Raw genomic sequence first — 15,207 nt, forward strand, 5'->3', positions numbered from 1 at the left:
TCACTCACATTACTGACTTAAAAATAGTTTTACAAGCAAGACAAATATTATTTTACACTTAAAAGATGATGCTACAGTGTAGAAAAAAGGTCCCACATCTGCATCTTGTTAATGGCAACAGTATGCTTGAATGCAGAAATGCCTGGTTGCAATGTACTACTTACTTTTCACCCATTTTACCCAATAAGAAAAGTATCACAAAATGTAAATCCATAGAAATATCATTGTGTCGAATAACAGTTTAATCTTTTATTCAAGACAACTCATTATCTGCAATCAATACAATTGTGTAAAAGGCCACACAGCCACAGGAATGAGATGGATTCAATACTTATGAAACTTATCTAAAACATGGTCCGGATGGCAAATTTTGGAAATCTGAAGTACAAAAGACAAAACAAAACCACCATAAAAATACATAACAGAACATGACAAAAACAAATGGGATGAACTATGACTTCTTTTGTATGGAATCTAAAACACAATAAAGTATACAGTTTTAAAGCAAGTGAAACAACGCTTGATCTAAATGGAAAGGACAGTGAGCTAGTGAAGCTATAGACATAGGTCCTATGCAGGAATCAAGAGCAGGAATTAGCTGTTAACATTTTTCCTCCATGTTCCTGATAGGAGTCAACCTGCAGTAAAAAGAAGAACGGTGTCAGTGCAGCAATTGAGGACGACACACGAGGAGATTACAGGAGGAGACTAAAGCTTTTTATTACAAGACCACATAATCTTTGAGCATCACTGGGTTATTACAAAGTGGTATAGTGCTGTATTAGCTGCTGTACATGAGTAGTGATAAAATGTAAACTGAGCTGTAAAAGGTTTTACATAGTCACACTGATTATTTAAATGATTTAAACTTCTCACCCTGAAAATCTGAGTGGAATTTAACAAAGTGAGTGCACAACTTTCAGGCTTCTAGACCAAGCAGCTCCACATCAAAGGTGAGAAAAGCATTTGGCGGGATGATCCCTGGGTGCCCTTTGCTGCCGTAGGCGTAGTCTGGTGAGCAAATCAGCTTAGCCCGCTGACCCACACTCATCTGCGGAAGTTGATGGGGAGGTTAATTTCTTTCAACCTAATTGTTTTAATAATTAAACAACGGTTTAAGTTATAAGAGAATTTTCTAACCACCCAAAACCAAATGACTCACTTTACTGTAATGTATTTAGGTCACTCGGGAAGTGGGTGGAATTGCTATGTGTTATACTCATGGTTCTATCATTTTGTCCACTACAAACAGAAATGTGTCTCTGTATACTGTAATGCAGTTTAACATCAGCACAAACTACAGGCAACAATCATACAGACACATCTTAAATATCATCGAACATATGCACCTTGTTATTGGAGGATTTATTATAGGGCTGTTGTATTAGGCTGCTGTGTAGGCCCAAGCAATATGACCAAGAACTTACATACATACTTACAAGTAATTACATACTGTATCCAGATAACAATACACATCATTCAATTAAGCGTGTAACAAATTATGTGGCCACAAACTAACTTCAACTACCAAGCAGCAGCAACATGATGAACGGCTATTGCACTGAGTGCTATATCTTTTTAATTAAGATTTGTCTGATTCACTCTCCAGTCTGTGACAGTAAACCTTGCTGTGTTTTTTGCATTTCCACGTAACATGAGTAGGCGGCAATTTGATAGTCACTCCGTTTTAAGATAATAGAGAATTATTAGAATGATAAAAAATACGAACAAGGTTTAAGCTCATTAACATTATTTCACAGTTTGAGAGGTGGCCATTTAGCACCAGCAGTGCACTCTGTTGGATACATATAGAGGAAACACTGCAACAGAAATAAAGACACACTCACACATATAAAGACACACTCACACACATTTTTTCCCCCACAGTTTGAGATAGATCCATTGATCTATCTCAAACTGTAGCGCTCTTCACCTGGGCTACTCCTTCTTCCCAACCACGGATAACCTCCTGGTGTCCTATCTTGAATTTAAACGGCTTCCCCCGGGATCGCGAAGAATCAAACACTTTCCCATCTGCCAGTGTGCCTGATCAAAACAATGAGAAAAGAAAAGTTAGTTTCTGATCTGTATCACTTCACAACTTGGTTACTTCCATTTTTCTGTTTCCAGGGTTGGAAGAAAAAGCTAAAACCTTGAGTACAATTACTAAAACAATGTAAAGTACTCCAATTAAAATTCCTGTATTTACATGTTTACTTGAGTATATCAGGCTCATCATCCATCCATCTATTCATTATCATAACTGCTTATCCTGATCGGGGTTGTGGGGGGCTGGAGCATATTCTAGCTGTCCCAGGGCAAGAGGCAGGAAGACCCTGGACAGTTTGCCAATCTATCTCAATGCCAACACAGAGAAATACACAGACTGTTCACACTCACATTTACACCTACAGGCAATTTAGATTTACCAACGGATCTAACGTGCATGTCTTTGGACTGTGGGAGGAAATTAGAGTTCCTACAGGAAACACATGCAAGCACGGGCAGAACACAAACTCCGCACAGAGACACCACAGCCGGCAGGAAGATTCGAACCGGGGACCTAAGCAAAATGCAATTAGTGCCGTTAACATTAAAATGCTTCTCTTCTGTGATGGATGCTCACAGATATATATTAAGCTACTCGTGTTTTATTGCTTTAACATCTTTACGTGACGAGAAATGAATGCGGATAATGCAGCTAAATAAAATAAATGCGTTTGAAACGTGGTGCAAACACTGGAGTAGTAGTAATTCGGTACTTGAGTTCGTGTACTTTCCAGCGCTGCTTGCGCTCGAGCAGCAGCTTATCGTTAGGCGACTGGCATCATGGAGCCGGGGAGCTTCAGCCGGTAGGTGGCTGACAGCAACCACAGTCCGGTCAACTCGACAACTGCAGAGCTCTCCCGAGTCCCTCCGTAAGGAAAGAATAACACGGGTCCATTTAAATTGTTGAGGAAATGATACGAGTCTGCGACTAAATGGGCGCTTTATCTGAAATGAACCGAGCGGACATGTTTTCACAGAGTACTGACCGTTAGCCGTAATGCTAACGTTATCAAATGACACAACCAGCCGCCGTTAGCTAAACCGAATTGTTCATAATCGGTACTCGGTCGCACGTTACACGCCGACAACAGGCTTCCACACCGCCGGGGAACTGCGTAAACAGACGTGCCCGGTCAGCGCCACAGAAAAGCGGTCTGTGAGCTCCGTTCAGTACCGTTAGCCTCCCCGCTCAGTCACCCAGTCACTCACCGACATAGTGCACCACGACGCGCTGCCCCTTCTTCGGAAATGTCCGTCCTGAAAAGTGCAGAAAACACACGGAGCGTGTGTAATAATTAACCAAACACCCTGTGAGTGAACTAGAGCATTGTGCTGGGGGAAAACCCCATTATTTCTCACCATCTCCCGGGGTTATGGTCTCAATTTCTACTCCCATTTTCTGCTCCTATGTATCCTCTCGACCACCCTACAATGCGAGCGGAAGCAGGAGGGGCGTCCTGCTCGCGAGCGGGTTTGTGCTAAAGTGCGGGGTTCTGTGGCACCTTCTGGAACCAGCACGAAATGGGCCTTTTATGGAGGGAAAATGGAACCCACGCGCTGTTCCAATCAAACTAAAACCAATGTAAAGGAGTTTGGACGGCAGATGTCTTAGTGAAGCTCTTCATACTAAAATCTGGCTGCCGTGTGATAATGCATGAAAACATTACAATTGGGCCGTTGGTCCAGTGAGGAGGGGGGCGAAAATCAAAGCAACAACATAGGCATCAGTCTAAACCGTTACATTTCAGAGGCCCCCGGGGCATCTGTGGCTAAGCCGTCAGGAGGCCGCTGTTTTCGGCATTTCTGGGACTTAAAGACTGAAAATGATGTGAAAATACTCTCAAGAGACAAAATAAGCTCTAAAAAAAAAAAAAAAACGAGATGCAGTCATTCTACAATGAAAACAAATGGCTGCAAAGAGGTGCAAACTCAGCATTCAAAATTGGAAATAATCACGAAAAGACTAAAACCATCCAACCAAACAAAAGCAAATCAACTGCACAGAGACACAGAATGCAAAAACAAAAAGCTTATTTTTGTGTGTGTTTTGTGTATTTTGCTTTTACAGTTTACATGTCTCACTGCAGGGGCCCAGCCCCCAAATGCACAGGTGTAGACAAATAAACACAAACATGACTGCACCCACTCTGCTTCCCGGGCTCAGGGGATGAGCATGCTGGCTCATTTGGCATCAGCTGTATACACACAGAGAACAGTTTTAGTTATACATGTGCTTTTGCTTGTATGACCAGTTAAATTCCTGCAGTAAAAAAAAAAAAAAAAAAACTAATTAGTGAAAGGGGGTGTGACAGAAGTCCTTACAACAAAACATTTCTTTGTTGAGCACATAACCAAATTTCCACTCGTGACTGGAAGCAGCATTGTCGGCTCAGATACATGCTGGGTAAGGATCATTTTGGCTTTGGGGTCTTGTCTTGCGTAGCTTTGCTCATTCAGTCTATCATGTGAGATACATTATCATCATACTCGCATTGCCGAGATCTGAGACCCCACTAACTTTGTTAGAACGCAGCTTGATGGGCAAATAAACATGATCAGTCAAATGATGAAACAACTGGTAAACACACCAGCATTTACCACTTTATCTTGTTGTAAAACAAAAAATGAGCATATTTCAGATGTTGGCAGATGATGGCACTGCTTTGTTATGTATACTAGTAAACCAGGAATATTTATTACAACAAATAGTTTAGTGAATACTAATATTTGCTCACCAACAGAGTTTTGACGTATGCACCCTGTTTTATAGTGAAATGAACAAAGCACTAAAAGAATACCACACTGAACCCACTAAGTCAGAGCTCAGAGATGAGCTCCAGCCGTAGGCTTTAGAGTTACACAACCCAACTATTGGAATTCTGTGTGCATGACACACAAAATCTCACTCAATTACTGTACGTGTGTGTTATCTGCAGGTACTGTGAGAGTTTAACTTATCATGTCTGAGTAGGATATTGCTTCATGTTTTATGTTGACAAAATATATTTTTTTGTGCAGGAATAGACATAGACATGTTACAGCTGACTTTGAATGTAATCACAGAAAATGTATGAGTGCAGTGTTAAACATCCATGTAACTTTCAAGCATGTGGGGCAAACATTAACAAGAGTCAGCTTCTCACACTTGAAAAGATACCATAACCTTGGACTTATGGAAGAAAAATTACAGTTACTGTATTTGTCAGTATAAATTATAAATACAGCAAATGCCTTGTTACCACAATAATAAACTGTTGTTTTCTCCGAAAAGACTCCACTAAGTGTTTTCAGTATTTACCTGTCTTGTATAAGTATTTGTATTACACTTTAAAGCTGAGTTCCCACCAGCATTTGACTGCTCTGCAGTTTCCTAATCTGCTGCTGTGGATGTCGCTTCTGTGCTAAAAACAAACAGAAAAATAAGAATTACTATAATTTGAATCTTGATTTAGTAAACATATATTTGTGAACCTTGATGTGTCTATAGGCCAACTCCCTGATTCCCTGCTAGAAACACGCTCTCTCCATGCGTAAAGTGAACCTAGCAGTTTTTTTGCTGGCAAACTTTACACATGACCTCTCCCTTTCTTGAACTTTCTCTTTCTTTGTCCCTCAGTTCTATTGCGTGTCTGAAATGTGTTTATCTTGGGTGGGATGACTGCTAGAATTCATTGTTATTAATTATGAAAGAGTTGGAACAGGTTTCTGTAGCTCTTGCAGCATGAGATTGATCCCTTTCATGCATCTGTGCATTTAGTATGAAATTAGGTTTGTAAGCTTAGCATAAAGGGGAAAACAGCCTGCCTGGCTCAACACAATACGTATTTATATGTTCATTTTGTGTATAGATTAAGGCAAAGGCATTGAGATTTAGACTAATATTCACTTTCTTTCAGCTCTTATTTTGATCTCTACAAACTCTCCCATCTGTGCATTGTTGCCACTTAAAGTGAAGTGTCAGGACCCATTAGTAGCTTCATCTCTTGAAAGAATATTTTACCAAAAAGCCACTTACTGGACCGTTGTCTTTTGTTCCTGGAGCTGCAAAGATTTTCTCTCATTGATTGGCTAGCAGCAAAAAAAGATCATGCCTGTGTGATGGGAACTAGTGAGAACAACACAATCGGAGCCATCGCCACTCCGTCACCATGGTTACATGCACCCGCTCTGTACCCTGCAAACCTGCAGAGAGGAAGAATATCAAATGCGACAGATCAACAGATGTAGACACATAGGACATAAAGTGGGTGGATGAAAGATTGACTCACTGTAATGTCATGGTTTAGATACCAACTGACAGACCTGCTGCAAGCTTACTGCAAAAGACATAGCAAGAAAAAACCAGAGGCTCCAATTACTTGCATGGCAAAGTCGTCCACCATAACTGGGAGCACAGATCTGTAGCCCACAACAGACCCCAGAAGCACGGGTCTCTAAAATGTCAGTGCCAGACTGAAAAATGCACAAATATGGTTTGTAGGTCAGTTTGTGCCTCCTTCTGGTTTTTTTGCTTGATTGACTTTCCATCAAAATGTATTAACACTCACGGAAACTCTGGTCAAGGCATCTCCTGACACTTAGGTCTGGCAGCAACTCATCCATGTATGTACAGTGTCAAACACAGCACAAGCTGCCATATCACATGTCAAACCCACATTTCAATTTAGATGATCAGAACTGACCAGTCGACAAAACAAATTGTTTCTAGAATATTCATCACCAGATAAAGTCAGGTAGGGGTGATGTGAATGATTCATGTGCACTGCATTGACTTGTGACACAGATGAGATCTGACACGGGCCCTGGAAAAGACTGAGAACACTGTGTCCTAGTAGGGGACTGACTCACCAGTGTAGCAGGAATACAGTCGCCATGCAGAAACTCATCAAAATGCACATAGTTATGAAGACTGGCAGACTGGTGGGAACACAGGCAACTATATGCACTGCTGGGATGTAGAGCTAAAAGAGACATAAACAGGCCACAGACTTATGAAAGTGATGAAAATTTGTCCCTCACATTATTGTACAGTAATTTCCGTGACCCCTTCCTGATACTCCAATAAAAACTGCCTTTCTTCCAATTCTGAGAAGAAATGCTTGCCACATAGGAACTGCTACTGAGGCAGACGTCTTTGGAAATGTTGAAATCATTTAATTTGAAATTCAGGAAGTGTGTTGTTACTCGTTTATGCATTTGGTGAAACTTTAAGGAGGCTATTGATAAGTTACATTTATTGAATGTAGCGCAGTGAGTGATGCTAGTTAGTTGCACCTTACAGGTAATACCAGAAGGAGGTGCTGAAACTGGGCTCCCAACCCAGAGGCAAGGCTGCAGAAAAGTGCAAAAGGACATCTGAGATAAAACAGATGGAGAAGAAAGGATTATGATGTGCTAATTTTTACATTAACATTTTCAAAAGCACTGAAAAATGTATTATTGTAGTGATGACTGGCGTTGTGTCTTATCAAAGCTGAAGCTTAGACAGACGTAACAGCCACTTTGAGATCAACCTTTACCTGAAATGCACTAAACAGAAACCCAAGCACTACTTGCTGGTGAACATGTGGCATATCAGCATGTTCAGTGAGGTGACAAAAGGTGGTTCATGTTTAAAATTCAAATAAAGCATATTCTGTTGCCCACAAACACATGCCAGAGGAATAGTCTAAATATACAAGCACACATTGCTTCCCACCATAAAGCCTTTGTTTGTTCGGGATTGCTCCGAATTTAAATCATAGAAAATATTTCTAATGCTTAGTAGAGAAAACATTTTTTTTGTTTTTATTTCTTGTTTCTTTTATTCTCAGTGAAAAGTGCTGCAGCAATGGGCACAGACTTGTAAAAGATTCCCAAACCAGATTGAAAGTGGTCCAAAATAGCCAAGTGGTTTTTTAGTAATGTTGTGTCATTTGTGGCTGTGTCCTATCGTTTTGTTGTTGTTATGCAAGTCTTTGTAGAAATGTCGTCTCTCTGTGGCTGTCTTGCATCTCTTTCTGGTTTCTTTGTCTCTTTGTATTTATTTTGCATCTCTTTAAGATCATTTTGTGTCTTTCTATAGTCATTTACATTGGTTTTGCATCTGTTCATAGTCATTTTAGGTATTTTTGTAGCGGTATTGTGTCTCTTTGTGGTAGCTAAAGTCATCTGAATGACTCTGGCCCAGGTGTCCACTACATTATTTGGTGACTTCAGCCTCAATCTTGTTTTTCATTGCATCAAAAAACAAACAAACAAAACAAAAAAGGTTTTCTAAAATTCCTAATCTGATAAAATACCTTAGTTTAACTTAGGAGTAATGAATTGTTTTAGAAAGCACACTTATCTGATTGCATTCAATCTGTTTTGTTGTGTGATAACCCTGTGAGCACACACACAGACAAACACCCAAGAAGCAAATAACAGTAAATTACAGGGTAACAAGATATCCCTGAGATTATGAGTACAATGCCTCATGATGTTGTTCTGCTGCTTTAGAAATGTGAGCTAGAGTGACCCCCCCCCCCCCCCATGCTTTTTTTTTTACATTTTGAGAGCAGTGTCTACTGTTTTCTGTAGTGATGGAGTTTGTGCTGAGGATGTGCTCTGTGTTGTGTCATGGGCCTGTTCCAGCTGTTGACAGGCCTCCTGCTTCTCTGTGTTGTACACAACTACAACTTGACCTTGAGTTACTGAAGCCAGCAGCATCGCCACTATCTTCACACTGTTTCCTGGACATAAAGACAGGGACTACTATAAGAAAGCGATAAAGCTGGGGGAAATCCACGTCACCATTTTGTCTGGTCTGGTGTGGGAATAAGGATCTGTCATGTGAGTGAGTGTTTGTGCTCTTACTGTACGCTGTGGCAGAGTCTCTGTCTCTAAAATCTCCCCCCAAGGAACACGTTGAGTGAGAGCTAGGGGACGTTGTAGCGCTGTTAATGGAGGACACAAGAAAGCATGACACCAACTGACAACACGTAAGTGGTGTGAAACTCAGTAGCCATGGTAACACAGCTTGGGGCAAAATGGCAGCAGTAATATCCCTCCATCCATTGTCTGCCACTACTTATCAGTGCCTCCGCTCCTATGTGGGTTGCAGGGGGGCTGGATCCTATCCCAGCTGTCATTGGTACACCCTGGACAGAACACCAGTCTATTGGAGGGCCACAGAGAGACATACACAAACAGACAAACAACCATTCACATCTATGGGCAATTTTAGATTCACCAGTTAAACTAACATGCATGGATTTGTGTACCCGGAGGAAACCCACGCAAGCACAGGGAGAGCATGCAAACTCCACACAGAAGGGCTACGGCCGGCCGGGGCGCAAACCTACAACCTACTAGCTTTGAGGCTGCAGCAACATGGGAATACTGTGAAGGTCTGTCACCATGGTGACAAAAGTAAAGTGAAGCAGCAGATGTTTCATTAGTACCATTTGACTTGAATCATGAGGGTCTCGAAAAGACAAGCTGCTGTGAGGAACCACAGCATTCTGAGACTCTGAGACAGCAAGCCTTGTGGCTCAAACCACAGCAGCAGATAGGACAGAACAGCAAATGGAGTGGAAAGGACCAGCCTCTGAAAAAAACACTGATGCCTCTGTCAAATGCAGAATTGGAGAATGAATCAGAGCTTACAGCAACCAACAAACAACTAGGGAGTGAGTTTGCCAATAGGTGTCCATTTACCGCAGCGCACCAGAGAGGCCTGATCCACAAATAAAATCATGGAAACATAGGAAGCCTCCATATGTGTAATAGTAGCAAACTTTATTTTGAAAGTCAGAGAAGTACAAAAGTGTTTGTAGGTCATACAACATTTACCTGTATAACATCCAGAAGAAAAATCTGCTGTGAAACAGCGATAGCCGCTGTGCTAATCTGATATGGGAGCTCACCCAGAGCGTAACAAGTTTTCCTAGTCAGGGGAATTCCCCTCGACCCCTGAGAAGAACGGAAAGAACAGACGAAGAAATGCGTTATTTGCTGCAGGGAATTGTGTTGTTGATGGTAATCACTGCAACATGTAGTGCAAACATTTAGCTGACTTTGTGCATGTGCCGTTTTTCTCCACTGGATCTGTTTTGGAACTTGTGATGATTTCTGATTCTGTTCTTTTTAGTTTTCACAGAAAAGAACAAAAAGTAAAGGGACTGTGTTCCTATTGTGTAAATACATGCAGAGACACAACTTTAGGTCACACAGAGAGACACATCAGTTTTTTTTACCTGGTTGTGTGTGAATGTAAAGTTGGAAGATCTTCACGACTGTTTCCAAACCAAACAAATATAACAATATAAACAGTGTTATAATAACTGTTGTGATTAGAATGTATGAAGTGGAACCAGTCTGCCTCAAAGATTTACTTAATTTTATTTTCACTTTTGTGCATCACCACATAATTATGGTGTGACATCGGATGCAATCATTCACTGTGTGTATTAGACAACAATAGCTTGTTCCATGCCCCACTTGTTTGACCCTGGAATCTCATTAAAAAAACTTTCTTGGTTTTAAGAGAGAGGTCTGAACTGCAGTGATATTTTTTTCACTCCATTCTGTTACATCCCTCTAAAGTTTGGCTATGGAGAAACATAATTATGCTATTTATCACGTGTGTCAGATGATGGTACATACTGTACTTTCACAGTCATCTAACTGGGATGGGAGCACAATTCCAGCACCATCTACTGGTTCTACTGGTGAGAGCAAGAGCTGGTTTCCAAAACGGTTTAAACACCATAAAATAGAAGCTAAAGGTGTGAGTGAATGCCGTTCATTTATCTAACACAATCAAATGTTAAATGACTGAATTCAGCAAATGCCTTAATAATAATACTGATTTTGAATAGTTTTTTTTTTAACAACTTAACTAAGTTGAGTGAACTCCTAAAAATGTGATTCCTTAACTTATTTTAAGACCTCAGAATAAACTCTTTTATATCTTCTGACAATAAAAACTAGAAATTTTAAGTTGTAATAGTTTGTAAATATAACCTTTTTTTTACATTAATTGAAAAATATTAGATGGTTCCATAAAACTCCTGAATGAACAATGTATAATTCAAAGATAACATATGTTTTGAATTTAAAATGTGTTTATAGTTTCTTCCCCTCTTCTCCCTAATCAGTCACAGTTATTCATCTGTTGAATGATTGCTTGGACGTCCTCGGAGAAACTCTCCTCCATCAGATGAAGCTTGTTGAATATTTAAACACACTATCCTTTTTTCTACAGGCCATTGATACCAGTCAAATGTCTATGAAAATTAAAAATGTTTAAAACAGGATGCCTGCAATAATCAATCTTTATTTTGTGCATTTACAGAACAGTGGCCAGACTGCTACATAAAAAAAACCAAAAAAACGCATTTTGAGCCTCAAAAAAAATCTGCCCGATAAGTCGACAGAAATAAACAAAAAGAGGTTTTTTTCTCAATAACAGAAATGTCATCAACAAATTTCAAATTTTGTAGAAACAAAAACCAAAACAACAACAAAGGAAGAGAAATTGCATCCATCACAATATGATTACATCACATACTTCAGTTTACCTCCACTTCAATAATGGGATCACATCACTTCATGTATCATGCAGTTCTGACATGTTGAAAATCTTTGTTTACAGCTTATTGACCATTAAACAACAACAACCTATAAATGGGTGCTGTTACTTACATTGTCCTTGGCCTGACGGAGGCCATACAGCCATTTGATCACTCTTGCATTTCGCTCAATGACCGAAACACCGTAGGGAACACGGTCTACGCCGTTGCCATCTTCCGCCTGATCATCATCATCATCTTCTTTTATACCGGAGCCAGCGCACTCAGACCCCGGGGCACTCACGCTACGAAAACGGGCAAGGGACACAATGTCAGCACTAGATGCAGTCAACTCCTGCAGGTCTGCAGGGTCCAAACCGCACAGGTTGAAGAAACGCTCCAGCTCTGTGCCGGCTCTGGAGTGCCTGTCACTCATGTCGGATTTAGATCGGGTCAGAGATGGACGTTTCCTGGAGCTGGAAGAGGACAAACGGGTGATTGCAGGGGAGGGAGGAGGGAAAACAGGAAGGCTGGGGGGGGGAAGAGAAGGGTCAGAGGTTACAGCTGGAGATAAGGTGTCTGGTTTAGATGGGGCAACAACCGGTTTCCGCGGAGAAGGAACTGCTGTTGTTCTGGAGTGGAAAAGACGCAGGTTTGAAACAGCCGAGTGGAGCGGAAACTGAGAATGTAAAGGTGTGGGCTGGAGGGGCTGCCGTGTGAACTGAGGGGGTCTACAGGCTGTCCTGACAGGGCTGGCCTGAGGTCGGACATCCACTCTGCGTACTGTCCCTGCAGCCGGGGACCCAGCAGAGCTTGTGCTCTCTACCCTGGCGGGTCCAGAAGCTTTTACTCTCAACTTAGCTGAACTAGACCAGTCAGGTCGAGGAGGTGGCGGTGGCCTCTCTTTTTTCTGCTGTGCCCCTGCAGGTGTGAGGCAAAGATGTGCAGAGGTAGCAAAAAGAACTTTACGGTCCTCTGAGCTTCCAGCAGCACTGGACTGGGGTCCTTCATTCACATCACTGATGAGGTTACTCAGGTGCTCTAAGTTGAGCTGGATGTCCTCCTGCTTTGGCTTTGTTTGGCTGGGTGTCTTCCTAGTGGGCCGCAGAGGAGTGCTGGGGTGTAAGAGAGGCTTCCGCATTTCAGGGGCCCTGACCGGGTTCTGCCTAGAAAGAGCCAGCTGACTCTTCACATATTTAGCCTTGTCTGCTTCCAGCCGCTCAACCGCACTCTGCCGTGGTCTGCCTTCTGCTGCCGGTGACTGTCTATAGAAGTCTGGCCCCAGTGGCCCCCTGGTTCGCAGACGTGTGGGTGAAACAGCTACAGTAATCTTTGCTGGTTGTCTCGATGGTCGAAGAGTCTCCACAGGCATTTTGTAACACTACTAGCCCCACTTTGTCTTCTTGTTTGGAACAAATGGCCTTTACTTTTCCAGAAGTGGCCAAATAGGTCTTATATTTGTGGCTCTGTAACCGTCATTCTAGTTTTTATAGATGTAACCTCAGCGTCTCAGCTGAACTTGACGTCTTGGTTTCCTGCAGAAATGAGACACATTTGTCACACGGGAAGCAGGAAAAAACAATTTTAAAAAGACCTTGATTAAAGTGTCAATGAAAAGAACACAGATGTGAAACAATCTCAACTCTACAAAGCTCAACTCAGAGCCCACTGTGCTCTGCAAGACAGCAGTCGGTCGCTCTTTTTAAGCTTTCTCCATCCTACGTGTTCATTGGTTGCCAAGTGCAAAGTAATTGAACAATTACTCGTAGTCTCTCGTATACTATTACTCGTATATATATATAATAGTATATATTACTCGTATTACTCTGCAGACAAGCGTACAATAAAAGTGAAACTTAATTTTGAGTCAGTAGAAGGCCTGTGAAGTGTGTGTCTGTGTGTGTGTGTGTGTGTGTGTGTGTGTGTGTGTGTGTGTGTGTGTGTGTGTGAGGGGTGATGGGGTGATGGGGAGGTGTACCAGGACATCTGTCAACAAGCTATTGTCTGGAGGCAACACAGAGAAGATCAGACACACCAACAGCTGCTATGGGAACAATGACTCCTCATCTTTAAATAAGGCAGCGAGTTGCCAGGTTTGGGATAGCAGGCTTCTTTCTGACCCACTCTCCTCTGTGGGTTATAGTCAAAGCAAAGAAGTACAGCTCAGCATTTGTGAACTCATCCCTCTTAGCGAAAGGTTGGAAGCACCGCGATGAAGGCCACAATAATGAGCTTAAATACATGCAGCTACTCCCTCTGCCCTTCTGTGTACACTTAAGATCCAGACCACAGCAGTTACATTCTCTACATATTTGCCATTCCAGTCTGAGCCGGGCCAAACTCCTGCTGATCGAATTATAAAAAATTCTGCGCCTCCACTTTTACACCTTCAGGTCTCTCCAGTTTCTAACGACACCGTGAGCTCTGTGACATATCATTAAGATAGTGCTGGTGCTTGTTCATTACAAACCAGAGAGGAATGTCAGAGTTAGGTCTTACAAGCAGAAATAGACCCACTAATTTAGTGTTTCTAGGGTTAAGAAGAGGCAGCTTGTTAAGCTATAGAGTAAATGACAAACATGGACTGAAGCAGGAAGTCCAAGTCAAATGACACAGGAACACAAAGAGGCAGGTGAACAACAGAAGTAGTGTCCCCTCAGGGCCTACGGACTAGTCTTGCCTTCACAAGCTTAAGTCTGCTTCTGTGAAGGTGTAAGGTTATTGGTTTCTGGAATTTCTACAGAAAACTCACCTCTGCTGGTCCAGCTGCTCCTCCTGAGCCTCTCCTGGGTTTCTTGTTTTACCCCGGTAACAAACACTGTGCTGTCCTTGCACTGGAGGCTGCGTGTGTGAATGTGTTAGTGGTTAAAACCACTAAGCACACTTAGCAGCACAGGACCAACCTGTTTGACAACCCAGTGTGAGTCCGCCTCTTCTTGCTGATTGGTCCTTTCTCTCTCCTACAGGAAAACTGACTTCTTGAACCACATGGCCCCACTGTTTTATTGCTGCTGGGCAGATGATAAGCACTTCTTCTTGGAAGTATTATTTAATGGAGAAGGTATTCAGGTACTTAAGTGAAAGTACCAAAAATACACTGTAGATATACACATAAAAGTCCATACTGTAAAAAAAGTGTGAAATTTCTGTTATATTTACCCAAAGATTTGTTGTTGTTTTCTCTATACGCCTGTATAGTCTTGACATTATTGTGTAAAATGCCCTGAGATGATTGTGATGTGATTTAGCACTCTATAAATAAAGTTACACTGAACTGGGTAGTTTTAAACAGAGTATCATGTTTGATGTTATTCACATGTTTTGACTAGTAAATTAACTAAAAGTGTGACATTTATGTAGTGTGGAAAAATCACTAAATTAATGTAGGAACTGTGCTGCAGTAGAGTTGGGAGAAAGGCAGCCCTTCAGTTATTAGTAGTTATGAAATGACAATAAATAAGAAGGCTACAAATCTTACCAGTTAAGCAAAAGTAAGTGAAATTCCCTGGTTGGTGTAAGCCTCCGTCAGGAGAAACAATATTTGCTTTGGTGCCAATGCCGTTCAGTGAGTCTAGGTCATAGAAGCCCTACACAGCACCTCTCCACATTAAAATACATTTTA

General features: G+C 41.6%; 2 protein-coding genes and 1 pseudogene across 3 annotated transcripts; all 3 read right to left on the bottom strand.

The window, feature by feature from the left end:
- Window positions 1-224: 224 nt before the first annotated feature.
- On the bottom strand, window positions 225-3,657 carry LOC137139767 (peptidyl-prolyl cis-trans isomerase FKBP1A-like). 2 transcript variants are annotated; one of them, XM_067527483.1, is made up of 5 exons: window positions 3,409-3,654; window positions 3,259-3,306; window positions 1,934-2,046; window positions 877-1,051; window positions 225-638 (listed from the first exon to the last, which is right to left on the bottom strand). In XM_067527483.1, the coding sequence occupies exons 1-4, from the start codon at window positions 3,443-3,445 to the stop codon at window positions 920-922; spliced, it is 330 nt and encodes a 109-aa protein (XP_067383584.1). In that variant the 5' UTR covers window positions 3,446-3,654; the 3' UTR covers window positions 225-638; window positions 877-919. The 2 variants fall into 2 exon arrangements, with proteins under 2 accessions (XP_067383584.1, XP_067383585.1); XM_067527484.1 differs by lacking the exon at window positions 3,259-3,306 and having other exon boundaries at window positions 3,409-3,657.
- Window positions 3,658-6,060: 2,403 nt separating this feature from the next.
- LOC137139260 (sodium-dependent lysophosphatidylcholine symporter 1-like) lies at window positions 6,061-10,158 on the bottom strand (annotated as a pseudogene).
- A 1,172-nt stretch (window positions 10,159-11,330) lies between these two features.
- Window positions 11,331-14,494, bottom strand: LOC137139766 (protein FAM110A-like). Its single transcript, XM_067527481.1, has 2 exons — window positions 14,338-14,494; window positions 11,331-13,120 (listed from the first exon to the last, which is right to left on the bottom strand). Exon 2 carries the CDS (start codon window positions 12,955-12,957, stop codon window positions 11,695-11,697), a length of 1,263 nt encoding a protein of 420 aa, XP_067383582.1. The 5' UTR covers window positions 12,958-13,120; window positions 14,338-14,494; the 3' UTR covers window positions 11,331-11,694.
- Window positions 14,495-15,207: the final 713 nt, after the last annotated feature.

The sequence above is a fragment of the Channa argus genome, chromosome 13 (genome assembly GCF_033026475.1).
Source record: "Channa argus isolate prfri chromosome 13, Channa argus male v1.0, whole genome shotgun sequence".
Lineage (NCBI taxonomy): Eukaryota > Metazoa > Chordata > Actinopteri > Anabantiformes > Channidae > Channa > Channa argus.

Bases quoted from the DNA above. Each gene is read 5' to 3' on its own strand.
- LOC137139767 (XM_067527483.1), bottom strand. From the start codon at position 3,445: ATGGGAGTAGAAATTGAGACCATAACCCCGGGAGATG. The intron at 3,307-3,408 runs GTGAGAAATAAT...TGCACTTTTCAG, and splicing joins GACCATAACCCCGGGAGATG to GACGGACATTTCCGAAGAAG. The intron at 1,052-1,933 runs GTGAAGAGCGCT...CAACTTCCGCAG, and splicing joins GGGAAGAAGGAGTAGCCCAG to ATGAGTGTGGGTCAGCGGGC.
- LOC137139766 (XM_067527481.1), bottom strand. From the start codon at position 12,957: ATGCCTGTGGAGACTCTTCGACCATCGAGACAACCAGCAAAGATTACT.